Below are 25,968 nucleotides of genomic sequence, written 5' to 3'. Positions count from 1 at the left end.
CATTTTACTATTCTCACCCCTCTTCATAAATAAAAAAACAAAAAATGAATTAAAAAATAAAAAATCAGAAACTTCTTTAACCCCTTCATCTTCTTTAACCACTTCATCTTCTTCTTATTCTTCTTCATCTTTAATGGAGCATTTAATAGACTTTATTCTTTTTACTTTATATCTTTATTTGAGAGTGAGCTATAAGCCTATAACCTTCATGGGGAAACCTGAAGAATGAGCTGATTCAAAGGGATAAGTACTTGTGAATCCATTTGAGAGTCTTTCAGTAATACAACAAGGGTGGGGGATCATTGATTCTTTTTTTTTTTTGACCACTAGCACAAGGGGTGCTAACCCGAATACAAAGGAGGGGAGCTAGTCAAAGAAAGACTAGAACCTACAGGAGTACAAAAAGTAAATTACAAAATACAAATTACACAGAGTCATACTTCCAGATAGCCTAACACAAGAATACTATTGTCCTACCCCAAACATTGATTCTTATATTAAGGAATTTGAGTAGAGTAATGTTACTTACACACCTCTCTTTTGAGGTGGAATGATGAGAGAGATAGGAAGAAAAGGAAAAGTAAGAGAGAGAAAGTATAAGATGTGATAGATATTAAGAGGAGAGAGATAGAAACAAAAAGAAGTGGAAATGAAGTGTTTTAAAAATGAGGTTACTTGTATGTGGCCTCTCAAGGCCCTAAGCTTTTCTATATTATTCCTTATTTATACGCTTCACGATAGTTCTCTTTCTCATCAAACTGTCTCTTCCATCTTCGATTGCACACACCAATTTCTGCAATCCAATAATACCATTGTACTCTAATTCACATTACACAATTTTTCAACGAACATATATATTGCTCTTGAGCCCCACATGTGATAAGTTTCTTCGTTGTGCCAATAAAACAAATTAAACTTGCAATCAAAATTACAGTCTACAACACCCCTAGTCTTTTTGTGCAGTGAAATCAGATGGCTTCTGAGGCAGCAAGGGTAGTAGTCTCTGTGTCTGTGGCATTTTGTTGCGCATGCGTTTGCCACTTCGCATGGGCCGCACATTCGATACAAACCTTGATGCAAATACGGTGGATACAAAGCTTGGTGAGGACCCTGCCTCACTCTCAAAACCATCTAGCCTTTCTTCTGCTTCACGTAATAACCTCTCAGTCTTCTTTTTCCTGCATCTACGCCAAGCTGCTTGTATGAAACAGGCAGCCCATGTCCTCCATTGTAAGGAGTAGAACCTGCTCAAACATTGTGCTCATTCAATGAGGTTGTCAAGCACATTTTCTTTCTTCTTTTTTCATTTTAAGATATGATTTATTATAAGATCTTTACCATAGTCTCATATTTTCTCATAGGTCTAATTGGATATGCCTAACAGGCTATTCTTGCTCATTTGTGTTTGACAAGTCTTAAATTTGGGGTTTGACCTTATCCTACTCCAAAAGTTAGCTGGGGTGAGGATTGTTGTACCTTACATAAGGATTTATTAGGCCATATCTCTAGATAATGTGAGATCTCTTAGCACACTCTCTCAGGTTGGACATATGAAGCGTGAAATTTTGTTGGATTTAAGATAGACTCTAAAACCATCTTAAATTTCAGGTTAGACCTACTAACTATACTCCAACACTAGCTCTTGGGTGAGGATTGCTCTACCCTATACAACAAATTATTTGGTCATATCTCTAGTTAACGTGAGACTTCTCAACATGATTTTTTTCAAAAATAAAAACATGATTGTTGATTGTCTACCAATCTGGCATTGTTATAATGAATTTGATTGGATGATCTAAGCTTACTACTCTTAGAATGTAAGGTCAATGTTTTAGATGATCTAATATGCACCTTGTTTCCTACAGTGTTGACACTTTTTCCACAAAATTCTAGTTATGCATTACCAAAGGTGAAAGTATGAAGCCTTGCCTGAAAGTGTGCTGGAGTTGGTTGCTGTTTATAAGGCGTCGAAATTGGGAAGTAACAAACTTCAAGTCATCAGGCATGAGAGCAAAGGCTTCAACTTCTGAAATAGTTTCCACTGTTCTAGTTGAAATGGGTAGGTTTGAGGAGGTGTTTGGATCCAAGGCCCATGTTAGAAGCTCTTCTCCACAGAAGTCACCGGCCTTTAGTACAGAGGAGTTGAAGAAACCAGTTCTTCCACCATTTGTTGTGGCAGTAGCAATTTTTCCACGCATAATGAAGAGCATTTCATCAACTGGATCTCCTTCACGAACTATGGAACTTTTCTCTGTGTAAAGGACTGGCTTTAGTCTATCACACATTGCATCCAACAATTGGTTATCCATGTTCTCAAACATTGGCACCTAAAACAACAAGAGCATAAAATGTTCATTATACATACTTGAGCATAGGTTGGAGGACCAAGAAAAACCAACCAAATTAGGAGATCGTTAAGTATGATACCCACTTTTTTAAGTAAATCTAAGCAAAGATGACGCCTGATGTCCCTTCTAAGATCTTTGGGGAGGTTGCGAATTAACGTCTCCTCTTCAACACCTCTATTTTCTTGCCATTTGTATTGTTCATACCTTCTAATTCTTTCCTTCAAGAAGTCAGGTAGCATACGGTGGCACATCCACTGTTCTGCGTCCCGCCTTTTGATTCTCATCTCTTCAACTCTAACAGTTGTAGATTGTAGAAATTTCTGTGACAATGATCAACACAACCCATGCATTCAATAAACAAGAGGGGTGTCAGATAGTTGGCTGTTTTAACACTCACAATTGATGAAAATTTGGTTTCCAATGGAAGGCATGGTATCAGTGATTTGATGTTAGTGTAGTTTGCCTATTTAAGGTTTAAAACCTGTTCCTTTGAATGCTTAGTACCTACTCCAACACAAACACCATTAACTTGCCTAAGGACTCATGAATTTTACTATAGACCCATTTGACACAGACTAAAAAGCATTTATTGGATTTTATCGACTAAAATAAGCGCTGGATAAGCTCCAATAAGTGTTCTTTGGTCTGCAACCAAACAGGCTCTATATCTATGACTAGGTAAGTGTGATTAGTGACACATATATGCAAGATCCTAGTTATGTCTATGATCTCATCTCATAGTCCTGGCCAAGATTTACCTGCATGTTTCCAATAAGTAGTGCAAATAGCACCAATCCAAAGGTGGCAATGAAGATAGCAAAGAATATCTCTCCAACATAAGTACTTGTCTTGAGGTTTTGCCCAACAGAGCTGCAAAAAGCAACAAAAATTCTGACTTTTGAAAAGCTTCTAGCCTCCATCATTAAATAGATTGCTGTTTGAGCTTTCCTTGATAAGATGTTACGAACACTAACTAATGATAAGTCTACAGGTACATTCCGAACAAAATTAAGAACACAAGAATATAGAAGTGCCAAAGGACTAGAATTTGAACCTTACATATGGATTCAAGAAAAGAGAAGATCATTCACCTACCTTACATTTCTCAAACCCCACCAAAAGCAGTAGAAGAACTTCTGATGAAAGTCAGCAGTCGACTCCACCACGCGAGACTTTAGAGCTTCTATAAATATCCCAAAATTGTAAACTGTTGGGTCTTCAATGTCATCAGGATCAATGTAAGGGCAAGAAGTAGAGCTATTGAGAAGCGATAGAACAATGGGATTGCCTTGTCCACAGCTCAGGTAGGAATCATGAGAGTATGTAGTATTCTTCAAGAGCCGGCGCCAGCACCGCACCTCTGATTCCACTGAAAACAGATACCAGAAAGCTCCAACAACCTGGTATGTCACATTATATATACTTGGCTTGTTTGCCATGACTTAGCATGATAACTAGGAACAAGATGAGGTTCTTTGAATATATAAGAAAATCAGCTTACATGACTTCCCAGCATATAGAGAAAAAGATTATAAGCAGCTCCAGCCCAGGCTGTCTCAGTCAATATGCCAGAAGTGCTTGTTACTTCTTTGAACAGTGGATAGATCCTCAAAAGTCTTGGTATATACTGAGCTATTACTGTATACTTCAACAAATCCTTTTCCAGATATGGAGCTGAGCATTTTGGGATTGGAATAAGAGCTAAAATGACCATCTAAGAACACATTATAAGTGTTAAAACAACATAAAAGCATGTCTTCCACATCAAATTGAACTAGAAATTGTAATAGAAGTTTCCTTCATTTTGACTACATGGTATTCATGATGGGAAAAATACCAAAAGGAGTGTAATGCTCTCCAATTTTCCTGGGCATTAAATGGTTGAGATTGATTAAAAAAAGTTAAATTTGTCAACACTTTCAAACACTTAGTCATTTTGTTGCTGCAAAGGCTGCAGTCCAGAAGAGGATCCGAATTCATCCTAATGCCTCTGTGTAAAATATGGTTAAAGAGTAATTTAACACTCAATTGACTTTTGATGGTATATAAAAATGCATTTCTGACTTGAGAATGAGTAAAAGAGGAGATTAAGATACCTGAGGAAGTGGAATAATTGATAGAATGTCAATGATGAAGTGAGAACTCAAGTATCTCATCACTATGGCTCGAGGATCATCAACCAGCTCACCCCTTCCAAATACACGTGAAGAAGGGGCAATGAACCCGGTTCGAAACTGAAAGATGATGCGAAGAATGTAGAAAAGATCAAAGAACGTGCGAAAAACACCAGCAGTAATCTTCAGTGCTCCATCCAAATCAAGGCACTTCCTCTTGTCATCAATCACAGGGATGTAAAAGAACAAAGGGTCCACAGAGATTGCCATCACACAGGTTATTACAAAAATTTTGTTCCATTTCTGAAGTAGTGAACCTTGTGGATCAAGCACCTTGCACCTAGAAGCCAGTTTTTCTGTTGAACCATCATTTACTGGACTTGATTTAACTTTTCTTTTAAGAAATCCATCACTAGTAGAATCTTTCTGCTCAATACTTAGAGATGACTCTGACCTCCAATCTTCAAACCTGGACATAGTAAACTCAGTTAAGCATTTTTAAATAAGAATCAGGTATATTAGTATATATTAGCAATTTAGCATCTATAGTTTCCATCATTGACAACAAAAGTGAAGTTAGTTTGAACCACAGTTAGTCAATTAGAGAAGCTAGTAATCTTGTTCTCAACCCATAATTGACAATTAACTTTGAAAACTACACATAGTTTATCATCAGTTCAACTATTTTGGCATTCTTAGTAACATGATCATATTTGAATTATGAATTTCTTTGTTTGGTGCCAATTTGTCACATATTAAACAAAAAATCAATAAAAATTTAGTAAAAGGAATTGAACAATTTTTTTCTGGTACAAAAGGAAATGAATTACTGAGAAAAATCAGGATTGAGATAACAAACCTCACAAATTTCTGTCCCTTTGAAGACATGATTAATTAAGCTACTACCACATCCAGTGAGAAAATACCTTAGTCCTTTATTTTCCTTACCCAGGAACCAAACAGAGAGAGCAGAAGAGTTCAAAACTAAAAAATGTTACATGCAATTTATCTTAATCAAGAAGAAAGATTTTTTATTTTTATTTTTATGGCCAGTACTGTTCAAGCAAAGCAACTTTGAGAGTGATGGAAGACATAAAGGATACAGCTTTGTTTGGGTAGAAAATGTGAGAGAAGACTCTAAGTCAGCTTAGCAAACGACAAATAGTACTATAATCCATACGAATGTAGAAAGAGGTATTACTGTATTAGTATAATTCTGTCTGGCAAATAAGAGTGATCAGTACAAACAAAAGAAAATGACTGGTATACTTAGGTAAATGTGATGTTAAAGTAGAGGTGAAAATGGGATGTTAAAATAACATTATTTATCTAATAGATTTGGAAAGTTAACTAAATATTTTATTGATTCAATCGTGCTTATAAATAGTTTATTGATTTTGTAAAAAGAAGACTAAATGGTTAACTTCGAAACATGAAAAATATAAGGTCGGTCATTAATTCTCATACTATTCATTCAAATAGGTAATTAAATTAGTCTTTGATTTTTTAAATGTCAGTCACATTGGTCTTAATGTCAATCTTCTTCTCCAACATGTTTCTATGGCCATTAACGTGTTTAGTGTATGTACTATGCGAACTAGGTTGATTTGACTTAGGGACCAATGTGAAATGTTTTGAAAGTTTTCAATTCCTATGTGTCCATCCCTCACCTCCATCTCAACTCCTCCTCCTTCATGCCCCACTTTTTTCACCTTTGCCATAAATTAATTATTCTAAAAGTTTATGTTTGTTAGTAATAGACACATGAATCTAAGATTCTTTTATGCAAGAGCTTGTTAGGCTTGAAATACAGACAATGCAAGTTAAGGATGACAATTTCCAATTGCATATGAAGATTTCGGTAGAATTTTCCTCTTTGAGGCATTGATATTGGGAAATTTCCCTGTGGAGACAAGGACGAAAACGAAAATTGCCTTACAAAAAATTTAGTGACTAGGGTAGGTCCAAGCGTCCAGCATCTCTGTCCCCTACCAAACATAGCTTAACATATAGTTGATCTTTAAAGTAGAATGTTAGTCGTTTAATTTTACTTCCTTTACCATGAATAATCAATGAAATAAAAGACATTGACAAAACAACATAGAAGTGCAGTGCTTGGGGATGGGAGGCTTAGCAACAATGTTGTTAGAGGTAGAGGGAGTTGATGTTGTGGTCGACACTGTGTTTTGTGTTGAAGTGTCGTGGTCAAGTTGTTGTTTGGAGCAAAGTGTCAGTGGTTTTCGAATTTGATTGGAACGTCGGATTGGGATAGATGGCGTTAGGACGAAAAATTACCTAAAAGAGTAATAGTGGAGTAGTTCAGATGAGTCAATCGGAATGAGAGAAGAGTAAAATGAGAGTGTGTACTTGTCAGATTATATGTGGAAGCAATAATGATATTTGTTCACATTTCACTTTTTTATTTATTTATCTCATTTCCACTTATTTATTCTTTCTATTTATTTTCTCATTTTCTATCAAATCACACATTATATCTCTCAATTATCTAGCTTCTCTTCCTACCTCTCTCAAGGGGTGAAGATGGAGAGGTGTCAACAATTCATTTTCCTATGTGGAAGAAAATGAGCTTTTTTTTTGAATATGTGGAAGAAAAGATTGAAATGGAAACGTTGTAGTTTATGGCTTAACTTTTTTTTGAAATCAACATTCATTCAATTAAGAAGAAACAGAAGGCCTAGAGGCCGTTACATCATCTTGGACCAAGCCAAATAATTGTTGAGGAACCTCCTCAATCCAAACAAAATCCCCAAAAGAGAAAGACAACGAAGCTAAAGCGTCGGCCACACGGTTACCCGTTCGGTGGACAAAAAGTAAATCAAAGACATCAAAGTTCAGAAGTAAAAAACGACAATCCACTAAAATAGAATCTAAAATAGAGTAACCTCCAGTACAGTTCCATGCATCAAAAACCACCTTGCACTCAGTCTCAAAGACAACCCGGCGGAAACCAAGATCCTTCGCCATAAACATCGACCATCTCAAGGCTTGAGCTTCCGCCACCGAAGAGGAGATTGCCCGGCCTAGGAAAGAACATGCGGCTGCAAGGACTTCACCACGACAGTTGCGTGCAATCAGCCCAAAACCAGTCTCACCTCCACTCCGGAAAGTAGCATCAAAATTCACCTTGAAAGTTCCAGCGGCTGGACGGGTCCAAAACTCCGGCCAACGTCGCGTCCCGTGCACCACCGCGGCTGTAGCTCGTGGGGAGGATGGAAGGAGCTTGCGCGCTTCAAAATCTGCTCTACAGTGGTGGTTGCTTCTTGGAAGATCAGCTCATTCTTAGCTAGCCACAACGCGTAAAGGATTGCCATGAAAGAGCCAAGAGCGTCGTCTTCCATCTGCTGCAAAAACTCAAGAAGCACCTCATGGAAAGGTCTAACCTGCTGCAAGCGGATACCCAAGGGACTAGCGAACTAGACCGGTTGCGCTATGGGGCAGAAAATAAGAGCATGCTCCACCGTTTCTTCCGCCGCTGGACACCGCGGACAAGTTGGGTCCACCGCCAATCCATGCGCATGAAGAACAGCACGCACCGGCAAAATTCCCATGCAAGCTCGCCAAGTTGTCTCGCAGAATCGAGGGAGTGTGGGAGCTTTCCACAACTTCTTCCAGCACGAGCTAGGGAGGGAAGGCGCTCGTGAAGAAGCTCCTTGGCCTCTATCAGCTACCTGTTGCAGAAAAACATAGCCAGACTTGGTAGTGTAGTGGCCATCAAGGGTCCAAGGCCAGTAGAAAACATCATTCTGGTCCACAATGGGGAGTGGCATCGCCATTATATCATGCGCAGTAGGGGGCAACAAACAAACTCAATTAACGGCTTGTTCCACACCAAACTTCCCGGCACCATCAAATCAGAAACGTGAACTACCCCAAATTGTTGAGCCAACTCCTCACTATAAACCATGGGGGCGTCACTTGTAACCCATTTATCCACCCAAGTGTTGATGGTCCTACCATTACCCACCTTCCACATACCGCCTTTGCTGAAAATGTCACCAGACGGAGAATACTAGACCAAGCATAACTAGGACGGTATTCTTTCTTAGCACCATGAATAGAGTCGGTTGGGTAATAGACAGCTTTGAAAACCCTCCCCAACAATGACTCAGGTCTAGACCGCAAACGCCACCAATTCTTGGCCACTAAAGCTTAACTTTAATATATTATAAAGAGATTTATGGTTTTACCTACCTATCATTTGTGCCATGTTTTATTGATAACTAAATAATATCTTATACTTCAAAAAACTAGATAATATCTTATAAAACCTTGAAATATGAACAATTAAATAAAAAAGAAATATAATTTAATTGATCAAAAGTATTTGAATGCTCAAAACATAAATTAAAACTAAGATATAAATAAGAATGTATTTATAGGATGAAGGGAATTTTATTGTGTTTATGTTTAGTTTTTCAAAACAAAGAAGAAGGGTAAATTTTCTTATTTGCCCCTTATTTAAAATTGTATTTTTGACTAATTTAACAAAATGATCACCGCATTACAATTTATCTTTATGAAGTAAATTAAAATATGTTTTTGAATTTCAAATAAAAATTATCTCAACATCAAATTTACCTTCTAACGCCCCAATTTCAGGTCAGGGTCACGTTAGTAGCTCTTCAAAAGTTAGGGATCGATTTGCAAAAACTTAATTTTTAAAACATTCTATTTTCACAAGTGACAGTTCATTTGAAAAAATCTTAGGAAAGTGAGGTGCTTTCCCGAATGATGTGCTTAAGTACCAAGACTTTCCTAGCCGGAAGAACCCGAGAATCCCAATTACAAGAACAACAAGATATTCGGACGCCTCGCTTTTAAAAACAATTTTCAAAACTCAAGTTCAAAAGCAAAGCAATAACTAAAATATCCCATATATAAATATAATTTTCAATTCAAAATAATATTTTGCACCCATGTGCTTCAACAAAACTTAAAGAAACGATAATTTCATAGAGTACTAGATAACAGAAAGATAGACTAGAGTTGCTACGAGTCATTGTGGCAAAGAAGAAATAAGAGCTCTTCCTTTGTCACCACAAGCTTCTCGTCGATTCTACGCTCATTCACTTCCGGTACCATCTCCATGGACTCCGGCAATTCAAAATAATATCTTGCACCCATGTGCTTCAACAAAACTAAAAGAAACGATAATTTCAAAGAGTACTAGATAACAGAAAAATAAACTAGAGTTGCTTTGAAGTCATTGCGTTGAAGAAGAAATAAGAGCTCTTCTTTTGTCACCTCAAGCTTCTCGTCGATTCTACGTTTATTCACTTCTGGTACCGTCTGCATAGACAACAACACGTACAAATGATAGGTTAGTTGGTGATTCATCTTTCTCTCCTAATGACGTTAAGCGCCCAAACAACAAGTAGCAAGTAAGAAAGGGTTAACTCAAGGACAAATAACAATAACGAATAGAAATACTTACAATTTAAGCATACTCATATTCAACATCTTGTTGCATCAACAAATATAGGGTTAGTAACTTAAAGTGCAAGCTACATGCTATTACCAACAATGGATCGATGAAAACGTCTCACAAGACGGGACAAACACTATCAATCGCCACTTGTAATTCAAAACACCTCTGCAAGGTGGGACAACCGCATAGGACAAATAGTCATCACATTGTCATTTCAATTTCAACTTTAACAATTCATTATGCCATGCACAACAACCTCAAGGGACGAGACTTGTTAGTCCTTTTTCAAAAATTCCAAATTTAGTATCCAATTCAAGATGACAACAAATAGGCAATTTGAACTAGATTTTCAGCAAGAAATAATCATGTTATTCATGTCATAATCTCAACAAAATAAACAATAAATAGGAAATGATCCTGAAGAGTTCAACAAGCATTAATTAAGCAAAAACATATCACAATTCACAACCTCATCGAATAAACAATCAAGAACACATTCATCTCAAACACATGCAATTTATTATAAAGCATGCAAAACTCGAGACACTCTAGGACGGAGTGACCTTACTTTCGAAGATAGTAGTGCATAAATTCGAACAACCTTGTACAACAAAGCAAGCATTAATTAATACGAGTTCTAAAACGTAAGAAAACAAACCCAAAAGCCCTTAGGAAACCCAAGGCCATAAAGGAAAGAATATAAGTTTCAGAAACATTTTCCAACATCCCCACAAGAGCATGAATCCCGCAGCCATAAAGAAAGGAAAATGGGGGATTTTCTTTCAAAAGCTTTAGCAAGAGAATAAACATGAATTTCCCTGTTAAATTTTCAGCAAAGGTAAGAAACATGAGTTTCATAAACTTTCCTCAAAAACGTTTCCCAAAAGAGTAGTAAGGAGAAGTGAAGATTGCCCAACCATGAAGTAATGAAGAAAAGGGATTGGACATCACCCGTGATGCTTGAGCAAAGGAGGGAATGACAAAAACTCCAACAAAAAGATGGAGAGAGAAAGTGGCCAGAGAGAGAGCTTTAGAGTGTGAAATTTTGAGTGAAACTTCACAAGCGAGGTCCTATTTATAGGAAAACATCACCCAACTCATTCCCTCTTGAAAAATTCGACCAAGCCTCTAAACGAGGAAGGTTTTTCAATTTTTTCCTCTTATCTTCATCTTTGAACAAAAGCTGATCTCCCACTCATTAGATGACAAAATTCAAAAAGAAAGATAAGGAATTCTGAATCTTCCCTTTCATCATAGGCTTCTAGACTTAAATTCAAGCTTATGAGATGAAATCATTTTTAACATGTGCATATTATTCAAAAACTAAGTTAGAAGGAAGAAACAACTCATTTTTCAAACTAACTTATATTATCTATAGGTCAATTTTAATTTTTTCAAAAAATTAAATATTTCATTCAATTATCTTCGTAAAAGTTTAAAAGACAAAATTTTCAAATTATTATTTCTGAAATTTTCAGCCAAAATAATAAAAACAAGCGATATATTTTTTTCAATTCAAAATAATCCATAAAAGATAATTCTCCTACAAATAATTATTTTAGATAATTCCTATAATCATCAAATTTATACTAAAATTAAAATTTATCACACTTCTAATTTTCCACATTTATCTCTGATTTTCAAAAAACAAACTTATCTGCTCAGAATTTGAATTTAAAACTAACACCTCATAATAAATCCTAAAAATTCAAAACTTAATTCCTAAAATCCACTTTTATCTCTCTATTTAAATTATGTATACAAAAACAAATTTTGTATTTTCTCTCTCTATTTAAATAAGGAAAACCCCTATTTTAAATCAATAAAGCTCAAAATAATTCAAAGATATTTTATCTCTCCATACTTACAAAAGTAACTCTAGATACACATTTTCATTGGTTAAAATATTTTCATTCATTAATATTTTCCAAATATGTATTTTCCCTAAGAAAAATATGAATGCATCAATATATACGAAAAAATTAAGGGAATTATTTTTCCTTTCGCCAAAAACCACAATCCAATATTTATTTCATCACCCCACATAATCACATAATCAAGCAAGATCAAACAAGTCAACATTTCACTTCATATTATTATTTTCAAAATAATAATAATAATAATAATAATAATAATAATAATAATAAAAAGAGGGTCTTACATACCTCATCATCACATCAAGTCCCACAAGCCTTTTAGGTTATGTGTGTCGAGAAGGTCTTGATTCCCAACTTGTCTTGGAGATAACGGATGCCCTTTCGCTTGGTTTTTGCCTTTGACATTTCATAGGCCAAATCTTCCAGGATTTTAATTGTTGATTGTGAGTGTCTTGTTCTTTTCCTGCTGATGTCCATGTTAAGTGCGAAGATTTCATCTACACGATGGTCTTCTGATTTCATTCCTGTGTCAATTGATTGTGTCTTATCCTTAGAAGGTTCATTAGCTTCAACTTCTGGTGTGTCAGTTAAGTTAATGCCCATCTTAATCTTTAGCTGGAGTTCATCCTTAGTACCAAAAGAATAAGCAACAGGAACAACTTCTTTGTTGAAAACCGACAAAGAAAAACTTCCAAAAGATGAATCTTTCTTGACTCCATTTGGTAAACTCTTTAATTCTGCCACTTTCTCACCGCGCATACTTGTGTCCACAATGTTAAACCTCATTACACTTGAACTTGCATCTAGGGTTTGTGGCTGAAGATGACAATGACTTTGAGAGTCTTGTTCTTTAATTGTTGATTGTGAGGGTCTTGTTCTTTTCCTGTTGATGTCCATGTTAAGTGTGGGGATTTCATCTACACGATGGTCGTCTAATTTCATTCCTGTGCCAACTGATTGCTTCTTAGCCTTAGAAGGTTCATTAGCTTGTACTTCTGGAGTGTCAGTTAAGTTAAGATCCATCTTAATCTTTAGCTGGAGTTCATCCTTAGGACCAAAAGAATAAGCAACAGGAACAACTTCTTTGTTGAAAACTAACAAAGAACAACTTCCAAAAGTTGAATCTTTCTTGACTCCGATTGGTAAACTCTTTAATTCTGCCACTTTCTCACCACGCATACTTGTGTCCATAATGTTGAACCTCATTACACTTGAACTTGCATCAAGGGTTTGTGGCTGAAGATGACAATGACTCAGGTGGTCAGGGGAATATTCCCAGCCCAAGTTTTTTTCTCCAACGATATTTTGCTCAATCAGATGAGGTTTTAAAGCAACTTGACCAAGGACATCACTAATAGAATCAAAATAATGAGTCCCCTTCACTAGTTTCCTTGAAACCTTTTCAACTCCAGGGACAATGAAATGTAAAGGACCATGAGAAAGTGCATACATATTATTCATACCAAATTGCTCAGAACGCCAACCTCTAGCAAGTAAACGAGGCCATATAGCTTCCCAAAAGAGTTCACTTGATTGAGTTTTACTTCTTCTAGAGTCACCTCTTAGAAGCTGTATTATTTCTGCAATTGGAAGTCTTGAAAAGTCCTTGTTAGCTCGTACTTTTGGGCGGGCAGTAGCTGCATGGGAGGACTTCATAGAATCTTTGATAATAAGCATGAGATCATTTTCATTACCAAATCCAAATGCCTTGACAAGAGAGTTAAGCCCAACTAAATCTTTTAAAGTAAAAAAAGATTCTTCTAGAGGCATTTTTTTGTCAAAAACTGTCTTGCTTACCTACATTCAATCAAACTTAATTTTAGCTAAAACACATTCGAATAGCTAGTCAAGGATGATTTCCAATAATAAAACTGAATACGATGGTTTTGATGTCCACAGTTAATCAAGATCATCATTAAAATAATTCTCAATATAATTAATTTGAAACAATTTTACAAGTTCAATGTAAGATGGTAACACATTTCATACTTAAGTTTCAACAACTTTAAAATTTCAAATATATATATATATATATAATGCTGAAAAAAATGTATTAAAATTAGGAAGAAGTTTAGTAAATACCTCCATAAATTTATTGTGGGATGTCTCCGGAACATACAGTTGTAAGCGAGATAAAAGTTCTTTCTTCCATGGTCTGGTGAAATTTCTTTTCCTGCATCTTTCACATTTTCTACCGCATTTCCTTTTTCTATGTGCATTGCATTTTTCGCCATCTATTTTCATATATTCATCCCACCTTCGATAGTTTTCAGACTGGTAAAACTTTCCATAGTAGAATGTTTGTATGTCATTCATTGTCTTGTTACCAATAAAATTTTTCACAAGAACAAAGTTCTTCCCAAATATATGAAGACCAATGGTAAATGCAACCTCTTCTATTTCATTCCATGAAACACTTGAAGATCCAGGAACCAGATAATGACCTATGTATTTATTCTTCACACTTACCCCAGTATTCATTCCATTTTCCAATGTCTTGTCAATGACCTCAGGGCGATAATTCAATTTATATTGCCTTGGACTATATTTTCTCTCGCTGACATGTTTGAGTTTTGACAATATACTTTTATCTTTAACTTCAATTGACTTTCCTTTGTATTTCAGCTGACCTTGTTCCCCTTCCTTTTCATCATCACTGATCAGAATTACATGATTTGATGATGCGCCTTCAGGTTCATGGAGGGTAGATGTGCCTTTTGCATCATGTTTCACCTTTTGAAACAGGTTATAATCTGACTTTGACATCAAAGCTGGAATTTTGGTCCAATAATGCTCTTTCACTTCAAGAACTTTCTCTTTCAAGTCATCAACTTCAATTAGATCTAACCTTCCAAAAATTAAAGAAAAAAAAAACAGTTTATGTAAATTTTTCTATTAATGTTTCCAATAGCAAGATAATCAGTCTAACAAAATATCAAAGATCTAATGGTAACGAGATGTTTTCTCATGTTCTTAAGGATTAATCTTTATTTAAGAGTAAAAAAAATCATAGCAATGAGTAATGACTCTAGTACTTAACTCAAGATACACACACAAAGGCAAGATAGAAAAGTAAACCATGATATGTGGCTTTATATGAGATTTATGAGAATTAGAATTCAAATGATTTATGAGAATGGGGATTCAAATCTAATTCGGGGAATCTCATTTGCGAAGGAAAGTTCCTACCCCTATTCAAGGATTACTCTTCCATGTATAAAATTTAATAATGTACTTTTTTTGTCTATTGGAAAGATAAATTACACCTTCTAGTGATTGATCATTTAACTTTTCCCTCCCCAACCTATATGTCTTTCAGATCTTACCACTTGAGCTATCATATAGAGACGATAATTTACTTTAAAAATACTCATCATCCCATGAAAAATAAGATCTTAAAGTAAAAAAAGACACATTTTAAAAAATCTATAGTTAATCTTATGACACATTTGTATTTTCCACAAAATAAATGTGTCAAATTAAACAAAAAAATAACTTCTCCAATAGCCTTTTCAAACCGACTCACAAAGAAACTTTACTACCATCAAAAATATGTTGGGCCATTTCTAGACAACTGGGGAACAATTGCAAACTCAGAAAAACATAATGAATCAAATGTATCTTCACTTGAGAAATGAAATAGATAAACCTGATTGAGTTGAATTTTGATACAGATTCATGAAACCTTATTAAACACATTAATTATAGAATAAAAAGTAATTATTATGAAACCAATGCCATTTGAAACTGAAAACAAGTCACACATCAATTAAATAAAAATAAAAACTCAAACAACAAAATTAAAACACAAAAAAAAGGATATTTCCAATATTACCTCTATTGAAGAAGAATAAGTAGAGGAAGGAGAAAGCCTTGAAATCACATGAAGAAGCCAATCTGCGAAAAGAGAGACTTATAATTACATATAGATTAGGCTAAAATTAAAAGAAAACGCAAACAAATAGAGTGCTCTAAACCCTAAAATTACAAACACACAAATGCAAACTCAAGAAAAATATAATGAATCAAATGTATCTTCACTTGAGAAATGAAATGGATCTACAAGCCGAGTTGAATTTGGATAAAATGCATGAAATCTAACAAAACACGGATATTCCCAATTTGAAGCTGAAAACAAAGTCACCCATCAATACATAAAAAATAAACATTCAAGCAAAAAACGTTAAAACATAAAAAAACAAGGATATTCCCAATTTCACCTCGATTGAAGAAGAATAAGTAGAGGAAGAAGAAAGCCTTGAAATCACGTGAAGAAGCTAATCTGCAAAAAAAGAGGCTTATAGTTACATATAGATTAGGCTAAAATTAAAAGAAAACCCTAACAAGTATAATACTCGTACCCTAAACCCTAAGAATACGAACGCACAGATAAAGAGGGAGATCGAGAGAGAGAGAGAGAGAGAGAGAAAGAAAGAGAGAATTTTGATAAAATGCATGAAATCTAACTAAACACATTAATCATAGAAGAAAAGAAATTATTATGAAACCAGCGACATTTGAAGCTGAAAACAAAGCCACCCATCAATTACATAAAAAATAAACATTCAAGCAAAAAACGTTAAAACACAAAAAAACAAGGATATTCCCAACTTCACCTCGATTGAAGAAGAATAAGTAGAGGAAGAAGAAAGCCTTGAAATCACGTGAAGAAGCTAATCTGCAAAAAAAGAGGCTTATAGTTACATATAGATTAGGCTAAAATTAAAAGAAAACCCTAACAAGTATAGTACTCGGTACCCTAAACCCTAAAAATACCAACACACAGATAAAGAGGGAGACCGAGATCCAGATTGAGATCCAGATCCAGATCCAGATCGAGAGAGAGATCGAGATCGAGAGAGAGAGAGAGAGAGAGAGAGAGAGAGAGAGACCTGTTTTGAGGAATTTGAGGTTTGTGGATACAAGGTCAAATTGAAAGATATTTTGGAGAGAAAATGTAAAGAGTGAGAGAAAGGAAGAAAGGAGATAAGATATATATAATAAAAATGATAACAAGAGTTTGGCGAGACTAGGAGAAAGCACAAGGTGTTGGAGGTTATACTGGTTCCGAGGCCCGATTGTAATAGCCCAATTGTTTGATGAGACTATGACTATTCAGGGTTGTCATAGGCTCACACTCAATTAAGATATACCATAATTAAAATTTAAATATAATAAAAAAAAGAAGAGAGGCATGTGTAAAATATTGTAATATTAATTTTCCACCAATTCTTATATATTTTTTCAATGAATAGATAATAAAATTAAGAGAGTATTTTAAATTGGAAACAATTTTTTGTGAACACGTGTTAATGAAAAGGGTGAAGATCAAGTATTGAAACAATTTTTACCATTTACCTTGTAGTTGACGCATGCAATTCTATATGAAGCACAAGCAGGTATTCTGATGTTACTTTATTTCTTCGTAACTGACATTCAATGAACTCAATTTTGATTGAGGAGGTTGACTAACAACATAATATAATTTACTTTGTTAGTTGAGCCCTTTAAGGAGTTGAGGCGCAACATCAAAAGATTGAGAAGGCGGCACTAGCAGTTTTGATTTCGACGTGGCGACTCAGTCGTAATTTCTAGAGTTTCCAAGTTAAAATCAAGAGGGATTTCTATTGAAGCAGACAGATCTTGCACAAACTGGCTGGACGATTGGTTTCGTGGTCAGTGGAGCTCTCATAGTATGGCTTGATTTTCAAGCTAAGGGACCAAGTCAAAGCTCGGGTCTTGTCGGGTTTTCCGGTAGAGCTGTCAGCTAAAATAGTCGATGAAGGGAAAGTTGCGTGGGTATTGTCAATGGACGATTCATCAAATTTTAAAGAAAGTGGAGTTGGGATGATTCTTAAAGGGGCGAATGACATGATAATTGAGAAATCACTCAAGTTTGAGTTCAAAGGGAACAATATCTATCAGAAATTAGAAGGCTTATACTCAACCACAAACGTTAGTTCAAGAGTTGAGGTTTGCACTACCCCTTATAAAGGTTGTCTTTGTTCTGTCTCTAGCCAATATGAGACTTCTAACACCCCCCATCCATGATTTAACAATTGGAACGTGGAATCAACAACAACGGGTGTCCCAAATATGAGATTTCTACACAACAAACAACAAACGGATCTAGGATAGACTCTGATATCATATTAGAAATTGAGAGATATATACTCAACCACAAAAACTAGCTCAAGAGTTTAGATGTACACTACCCTTATAAAGACTATTTATGATTTATCTCTAATCAATGCAATACTTCTAACAACATCACTCGCTTTTGAAATTTTATCATCTCAATTACACTATAGGTGACTCAAATGATGCACATCGATTTTAAATTGAGAAATTATCTGCAAGTCAGTATAAATAATAAATCCAGTAATTAACATAGGACATTTTGAAATTATTAACATAGGACATTATCCCTTGCCAAACAATAAAAGAATATATTAAAATGAACTGATCTTTTCAATAATTAAAAAATGACCTTGATCGAGTGAATAAGAAGTGCTTCCGTGGTTTTTTATTTTTTCTTTTGGGTCAAAAGTAGTTGCATGATTAATTGCTTTAGCTTTTAGTCATGGTCATTGTGTCTTGCGATCAACAATGATATATACACACATCTTATTTTATACACTTCATTTTCACCTATTTTTATCTCTATCTCTCTCCTCTTATCATTTATCACATCTTTTACTTTATCTCTCTTATTTTTCTTCCTATCTCTCTTCCTCCACCTCATTCCACCTCATTTTTTAGGTGTCAACAAATCATTATTCGACTTGCGATGGCCCATCAGAAAGTAGAGTACACCACTTTCGTCTAGTCCAGTGCAAAAGTGGATTTATTTTTCATAAAGGCAATTCGAATATTAAGATTAAAAATTTAATTTAATTTTGAAAATAAAATTTTCGCAATCAGCTATGATGTTTGATTATGTAGCTTACAGCCTTCAAGTGTCGTGTAATTCATAAAACTTGTCATATGACTTACTAGTGCAAATATGAACTTTTTCAAAATCTTTCTTAATAAAAATGTTGTCAGATAAATATTGTTCATAAACTTGTCTACTAATCTTTCTTAAATAAAAGTTGTCAAGGAAATTTATTTCTTCATAAACTTCATGAAACACAAAAAAATATTGGGTTTGAATTATGTTTAAAAAACCTTATTTGATTTTTTTTTGGTAAACTTCAGTATAGGTTCTTTTAAGACTAATCTGTTCAGATACCGGTTTATTAAACTTATAAGAACTTGTCTACCAAAAAATGCTTTGAATAGGCTTGAGGTCTTTTGATAAGCATCCAAATGAGTACCAGTCTTTTATTAACCGAAGTTTGAAAACTTTTGCAATCCTTGCTATCCAATTCCCCTGATAGTAAGATATTGAGTTTGTTATGTTCCCTTCCGTTCCACCATTTTTCAGGGAACCAAAATGTATCGCTCCTGGAGCCTTAAGTCATGTTCTGTTCCATTTCACAAACATGACAAACATAGAACATAACTCATATATCATATTATGTTATCTTCCCACCTGTGTACCAAACGTTCCCTTAGTCCCCATCCAATTTAATGTAAGATAAAAATAGAGAAGACAACAAGAGTTTATTGTGGTTCCCTTCTTGGACCAGGGCGCGATAAATATAATCTTATCATAAATGTTATTCAGCGCCACAATTTGGATCCTTTACATTTGGTCCATTCTCTCATTTAGCCCATTTAGCCCATTCCCTCATGCCAAATAATTGATAACCACCAACTTAAGCTATAAATCCCTGTTCAAATTTGAAGACTTAATTAGCTTATTCGCTCAGAAGTCAACATGGTTCTCTATGCTACTTTGGAGGTTTAGAGGCTTTTGTATATGACTCTTAGGGTTTTTACATCATGTTTTTAGCTTATGTTCAACTTTGATATTTGAGTGTGCATGTTTGTTCCTGTAATTGCTTATGTGATGCATTACGATATCACTCGTTGAGATTTGTTCTCGCATGTTGTAAGTGCCGTTAGGTAACCCTTTGGGTTTTGAATGGATTATGATCCTTTGACCCCAAAAAAAGCTATAGATCCAATTTGAAAATTTGATTTTGAATAAAAAATAATTGAAAATTTGAACAAACCCGCTCTATCATTCACCAATTCCTAAATTTCATTAACGAATATCATCAATCATGCGTATGGAGAAGGATTTACTGGGAGATGTCTACTCACTTAACGTGATCTCAGAGCTTAGGAGGATTAGTCTCATGACTGCCTACTATGGGATACCTTTTTAAACCAAAATTTATGTACAACTTTTCAACACATTAATCTCACTATATAATGTGAAACTCATAACTAGAAATGATACCAATATTTTCACTAGAATCCAAGCAATGTATAATTAAATATATCCAAATGCATTAAACAACTACATTACATCCTATTCACTGTCCCCATCTATTCCTGATAACAGATTTCTGAAAAGAATGCAAAAGATTACAACTGTCAATCTGACATTGTATCCTCATGGTGAGGATGCCTACACATTGGTAACAGTAAGCCTGTATGCCAGGTAAAGTAAGCTAGATGACATTTATTAATCCTAATTCTCTCCTAACCTAACAATTAATGACAACTTGCCTCACCTTAAGTTTTCTCCTCATCTGATTGAGAACATTGTGGCTCAGAGTTAGCAAAGAAATCATCCACTGAAATTAAAAAAAAAAAAAAAAAAGGTTTTGTTAAATCAAACATAAACTGAACCTCAAAACTACAAGCAATAACAAAATTAGATGACAAAAATGGTGAGCCAGGATAGTATTTAACATTACCTATATCCTGTTGATCTGGTGACTCGAGCAACATGTCAGAATCAGATGGCAAAAATGGTGAGCCAGGATAGTTTCCAAGAGCTCCTAGGTCTGCATAAAATTCAACATAATTCATTAAAAATGCATGAAAATGCCCACAATGATGAGCATATAAAATATGAAGAGATGATGGACACGTAAAATATTAACTATAATCCTTGACTGCATTTAGCAATAACTAAAATGTTTATGCATCATTTACTGCGATTTGATAGCACTTAAGTCATCAATAGCAAATTGTTTAAAGGTGCTGCAAAAATAGTAGATATGTTTATGATAACTAAAAGAATATTTGCACACTAACAGTTCTCCATAGATAAGGAAACAGAACAGTTCAAAGTCTAATTTTACTCATAATCCAATACATTAAATGCTTTTTCCATCTTTTGGGAAGGACTTTTCACTGCACTAGTTGAAACTTTAGTTTAGACTCCAACAGGTTCACCTTTCTTAATATACAAGATTACTTTGGGCATATAAGGGATAGAATAAGTTGTACATCTCAAATAACTTCACTTCTATAAGACATGTAACTAAACTGCATATTAAAAGGTGGATAAGATAAGAGAGTCAACTAAGAAATTACCTCCCAAGTTTGGCAAATCTGCTGTCAGATCAGATAGGCTAAAATTCCACTGAATTTGATCGAGCGATCTAGAAATTCCGTTGCTGCCATCTGGTGCAAGTTGTAGTCCTCCTGAACTTGCCACATCAGATGTAAATGCGGTATCAAGAGCTGATGCATCTGTGCCCATTCCTGATATTTCTGATGCAGTGAAGGGGAAATGACCACTGGATGCTGAAGTCGGACTCACTGGCATTTCGGATGACATTACACCATTTGGTGGAATCGTTGGAGCCGCATCAGGAGCGCTGTGGTCCATCACCATGCTTCAACAAGAACAAAAGTAGACAAAGTACTTTTAAAAGAAAGAAACGAAAAGGTATTCCAGATTCAACCAAAGCATGACCACCACAACAATCTGGGTATATAATGTGCATAAGAGTGTATAAACACAATTCGGGGACATAGTTTCATGAAAAAATCCTTTTACTGGATGTTGCATGGCAAACCCTAGCAAGAAAATTAAATATATACAAACATGACCATGGACCATTTTGATAGAGTCAGAAACACATTTTATCAGTCACACTACTAAACTGTTGGAGAAATCAACTGCAGCTTCTTAACCACAAAACACCCATTTAGACATTTCAGAAAGCTAAAATACAAAAGCTGGCTATGCAAAATCATCCAGAAATGATCTTTACGCAATATCGTTCAATGTATGAATGCACATAATAGAATTATATGTAGTTGGAGAAGTTCTCACTCATTCCCAGAATTCATCCGAATGGGATGAAAATTGCTCGGTGCAGGGACTCCGTTAACCACATGACAACTTGACATGCCACAACCCATGGGGTCAATATGAGGTTGACCTGCAGCTGCAATGGGATGTTGCTGTAGAACTGGGTATCCGATAGGCAGGTTGTTGACTGCACTGCAAACAGATGGTGTTAAAGAATAGCGCAGGAAAACAAGAAAAATATAAAGCACAAGTTTATGCATATAATTTATGCCATCAGCTTTTCAAATTGAAAGGTATTCAGCAATCCACACAAAAAGACCATGAAAAAGGCTCAAATATTCTCAGGCTAAACAGTATTTACAAGAGTTAATATAGCAGATTAAACCCTAGGAAACCATAAAAATCAACACTCAACCAAGAAATATGCAAAAAGTTTCCTTAATTTTGGGCAGCACAAAGCCCGCGATGAATTGACTAACTAACAACAATCTCCAGCAAAAAGATACACTACACTAAGACATAACAATTAACAACTACTGACGCTCCCAGCTTTTGCAGCCAGTCTGGAAAAGGAAAGTTTCCAGTAACATAGTCATACGAAAATCTTGTACTAGCACCCATATTGGCCATTTCTCAAGTATCCAAAATAAATCTTCATGAGTTGAGAATAGTAAGCTCATAAATCATAAAAGATTAGCAGATACCCTGCATTTAGCTTAAATACTCATTGGGCTGCTCATTATACGTATAGATACTACAAGTTATGAAGCCTCTAAAAGGTTTTTAAGAACTTCTAAGAACCCTGAGAGTCTTCTCACTATTTTCCTTTTCATAAAAGGGAAGCAAGCAAGTACCAATCAAGACCTCTTCCATGAGACATGGTTTGTTCCTTGCCTTATTGTTGGCCATGAAGTTAAGAATGCAGTGAGAATTATTGCATAACATAAGATGTGAAATATAAGTGTCATTCCTTAAGTCTTAACTATAAGTTCATTTTTTGTCCATACAAAGAGGTGAAGTGAAGATAATTTGGGTTCAAATTTTACACACACACAAATAGATCATAGATGAGAGGTTAAGAATATACTAGGCATTGGATGGATTCCATTCTGCATTGGAGCCAATGGAACCTTTGCAGGCATGGGAGACTTCATCAGATGATACTGATGCTCCAGTAAATGATTGAATAGAAGTATTTGCTTTTTCAATTTTAGCCTAATATAGTAGGCCCTGAAGAAATCAGCATTCTCTTCTTCCAACTTCTGCCACACTGAATAAAAAAAACATCGATTACAAAAATGTGAAATGAGTTTATTTCCACTTTTAAAGGAAGTTATATAATAATGCAAGCAATGTCGTGGTTTTTAAAACCAATGGGTCTCAACTATCAGGTTTTGCTGATTTCCATGTAATCAACATGTAGACCAAATAACAACTTTATTTAATAGAACATTGAAAATGATAAGGATGTAAAGATTTTAAATGAAAAGCATATACAACAGGTCATTAATCATTAGAATGCAACACATAAATGGGCTGACACAGACTTCAAGATGCCTACCAAGAGTGGTAAATCCAGGATCTATCTTTGCCCGAGTCAGTAGCGTTTTAACCACCTCATCTTTATTCATATATAATTGCAGACACCTTTCTATTAGATTCTGGACCTGCAAAAGGTTTTTGAATAATAAAAGAAACAGATTAGTTCAGACTAGTTTCTTTAAAATTTCTGGACCTGTAAATATTCATTCCACACGATGTAGGGAGAAAGTGGAAAAGTAGAGAATTGTAGGAAACTAGTCAGATGTTTAGGAAACACTATATATCCTTACCAGCTCAATATCCTGTCGTGAAACCTTTTTGCTATCATTGCTTGAAGCAGAAGCTGAACCTGAGTCTGTGACAGGAGCATCAGTCGTATGATTGTTTGGTTGTTCAATCTTGGGCTCATGAGAAGCTTGAGTTGACGATTGTAATTCTTCCGTGCTCTATGAATCCAGAAAAGTAAATCTAATATAATTACAATATATGCAAGAAGCAAAAAAGTGTAATAAAACAAATCTGGATGATCAGGCTGAGTTCGCATCACCATCAAAGTAGAAAGCAAGGATGGATACAGCAGGTTCAAAATCATTTATTTGTTAGAGTATTCAATAAAAATAGTTTGCTCGTTAAAGCATTACTGAGTATTAGACAACTAGAAATAACATGAGAATTTAAGTATTTTTCATGGAAATGGTGAAATTTCTCAAAGGGTGGCTAACTGGCTATATAACAAATCCCAATGATATTTTCACCATTGATGTTACAAGTTCAGCCAATGCAGGGAAAATATATGTTCACATAATATATGATAGAATTCAGTAGTTTCCTTAGGTTAACTTTGTCCCTTTACCAGAAAAGGGCACAACATGCATACAAGGTGTTGGTTTTATCTTAACTTCAATGAAACAATGCCATGCATTTATATTCTTAATACTGCTGTCCTATGAGGCCATGCACACTAGATCCATCAAATTGAGCATTGAAATTGTGGATGTTGCAAAGTAAGTACATGGGAGAACCTGCAAGTTCTTCATTTTAGCAGAGAGGTCATTGACTGCATGCCTTTTGGAAATTTAAGTAATCACTAACTTTCTTTGAATCCAAGATTGTTAGCATGTGTGTCTATGACACCCCCAAGTTGAAATAGCTTTCATCTGCAATAAGAAGACTAATGAGAGTTTTAAACCATACCGCTTCAATAAGTTTGTTGTGCTTCAAGTCAACAAAACCATCTTTAAAGAAATTCACATCTGTCTTAAAATACCCTTAAATAAACATAAGAATCACTATCTTCTTAATCAGAGAGAACCTCATATGGTAAAGAAAGTGTGATTGCCTCTATGTGGTTAAAAAAAAACAGTGAAAAGAAAAAGGTCCATTAACTGTACATATGAAGTTTATTAGAAAGAAAGGATAGTAATTTAATTTATCACACTACACTAAAGTACACACAAGAAAATTAGTGCAGTAAGTTTGACATGCAAAAATAAAAAACCATATTTCCAGTAGCATCTTTCATTCAACTTAACAATTCCACCATGGCACCATTCCTTATGAAAGAATAATCAGATGTTTCACCATGACTAATTTTGAGATGAATTTTAATTTCTTCAGCAAGAGAAAAAAAAATAAAAATCAAAGTTGGCTCTGGTTCTGGATAGTTTATTCACATGAACTAATATCACAAAGTAGACATAAAAATCTGGAAAAAACCAGATCTCAGTTCCTAATTGGAAGTGAAGTTTATTCATCAAGCAAATAACTCTTTGAAAGGAGCAAACTTTTTAAGCTACAAGACAACATAGAACCAAAAATCAAGTGCCCATGAAGCAAAAAAGGGAAATGAAGATCTAGCATTATATTACCTCAAACCCAGTTCCTGAATCTCCAACCAAACAAGAAAAGAAGAAGGAAAGAGAAGAAGCAGAAGAAGAAGAAGAACAGTGTTTATCTTGATAAATAGAGAAAACCCCACCAACCAGTTGAAGCTGAAATAGCTTGAAAATGATGCATCAACTCAGAGAAAGGAGAAAAGAGTGAAACTTTGGTAGAAAAAAGCAAGAAGGTAAATGGGGGTTGAAGTTGAAGGTGAAGAAGGTTCAAGAGAGAAAATCCTCCATGGAAATGAGCAGTGAATAATTGGCATTGTGGTTTAAGGAGATATTTTGGAAAGTGTGGGCGAAAGTGAGAGTTGCTGGGGAAGAAAATTACAATTACAGTGGGCGAGAGAGAGATCTTCAAAGCAAAGGTGAAGTGAAGTGAGAGTGAAAGAGACAGCGCGTGAAAATAAGTAAGAAAGAAAAATAAAATATAATTGTGACAATATGAGATAGTTAGGTGCTAAGTAACAAGGAGGGAATATCTCAATAAGAGAGTTTTTAACTCAACATGAGGGACCTCTAACACTAACACACAGATGTAATAATCTTATCCTCGCTCTAGTAAATCAATCCGCAGCTCAATTACG

General features: G+C 35.0%; 2 protein-coding genes across 5 annotated transcripts; both read right to left on the bottom strand.

Moving 5' to 3' along the window:
• Positions 1-790: 790 nt before the first annotated feature.
• Positions 791-5,477, bottom strand: LOC130746249 (cyclic nucleotide-gated ion channel 1-like). Of its 2 annotated transcripts, XM_057598810.1 has the most exons (8): positions 5,322-5,477; positions 4,445-4,931; positions 3,850-4,062; positions 3,444-3,748; positions 3,107-3,218; positions 2,432-2,668; positions 1,930-2,327; positions 791-1,244 (listed from the first exon to the last, which is right to left on the bottom strand). In XM_057598810.1, the coding sequence occupies exons 1-8, from the start codon at positions 5,348-5,350 to the stop codon at positions 947-949; spliced, it is 2,079 nt and encodes a 692-aa protein (XP_057454793.1). In that variant the 5' UTR covers positions 5,351-5,477; the 3' UTR covers positions 791-946. The 2 variants fall into 2 exon arrangements, with proteins under 2 accessions (XP_057454793.1, XP_057454795.1); XM_057598812.1 differs by lacking the exon at positions 5,322-5,477 and having other exon boundaries at positions 3,850-4,338; positions 4,445-4,575.
• Positions 5,478-20,125: 14,648 nt separating this feature from the next.
• On the bottom strand, positions 20,126-25,749 carry LOC130746252 (uncharacterized). 3 transcript variants are annotated; one of them, XM_057598816.1, is made up of 9 exons: positions 25,367-25,749; positions 24,521-24,669; positions 23,789-23,944; positions 23,518-23,623; positions 23,044-23,226; positions 21,978-22,143; positions 21,230-21,534; positions 20,605-20,694; positions 20,126-20,481 (listed from the first exon to the last, which is right to left on the bottom strand). In XM_057598816.1, the coding sequence occupies exons 2-9, from the start codon at positions 24,533-24,535 to the stop codon at positions 20,420-20,422; spliced, it is 1,083 nt and encodes a 360-aa protein (XP_057454799.1). In that variant the 5' UTR covers positions 24,536-24,669; positions 25,367-25,749; the 3' UTR covers positions 20,126-20,419. The 3 variants fall into 3 exon arrangements, with proteins under 3 accessions (XP_057454799.1, XP_057454798.1, XP_057454800.1); XM_057598815.1 differs by having other exon boundaries at positions 24,521-24,655; XM_057598817.1 differs by having other exon boundaries at positions 24,511-24,669; positions 25,367-25,748.
• Between the last annotated feature and the right edge of the window lie 219 nt (positions 25,750-25,968).

This window comes from Lotus japonicus, chromosome 3, assembly GCF_012489685.1.
Source record: "Lotus japonicus ecotype B-129 chromosome 3, LjGifu_v1.2".
Classification (NCBI taxonomy): Eukaryota; Viridiplantae; Streptophyta; class Magnoliopsida; order Fabales; family Fabaceae; genus Lotus; species Lotus japonicus.
The sequence above is the reverse complement of the archived record's forward strand: the minus strand, read 5'-3'. Positions and strand labels throughout refer to the sequence as shown.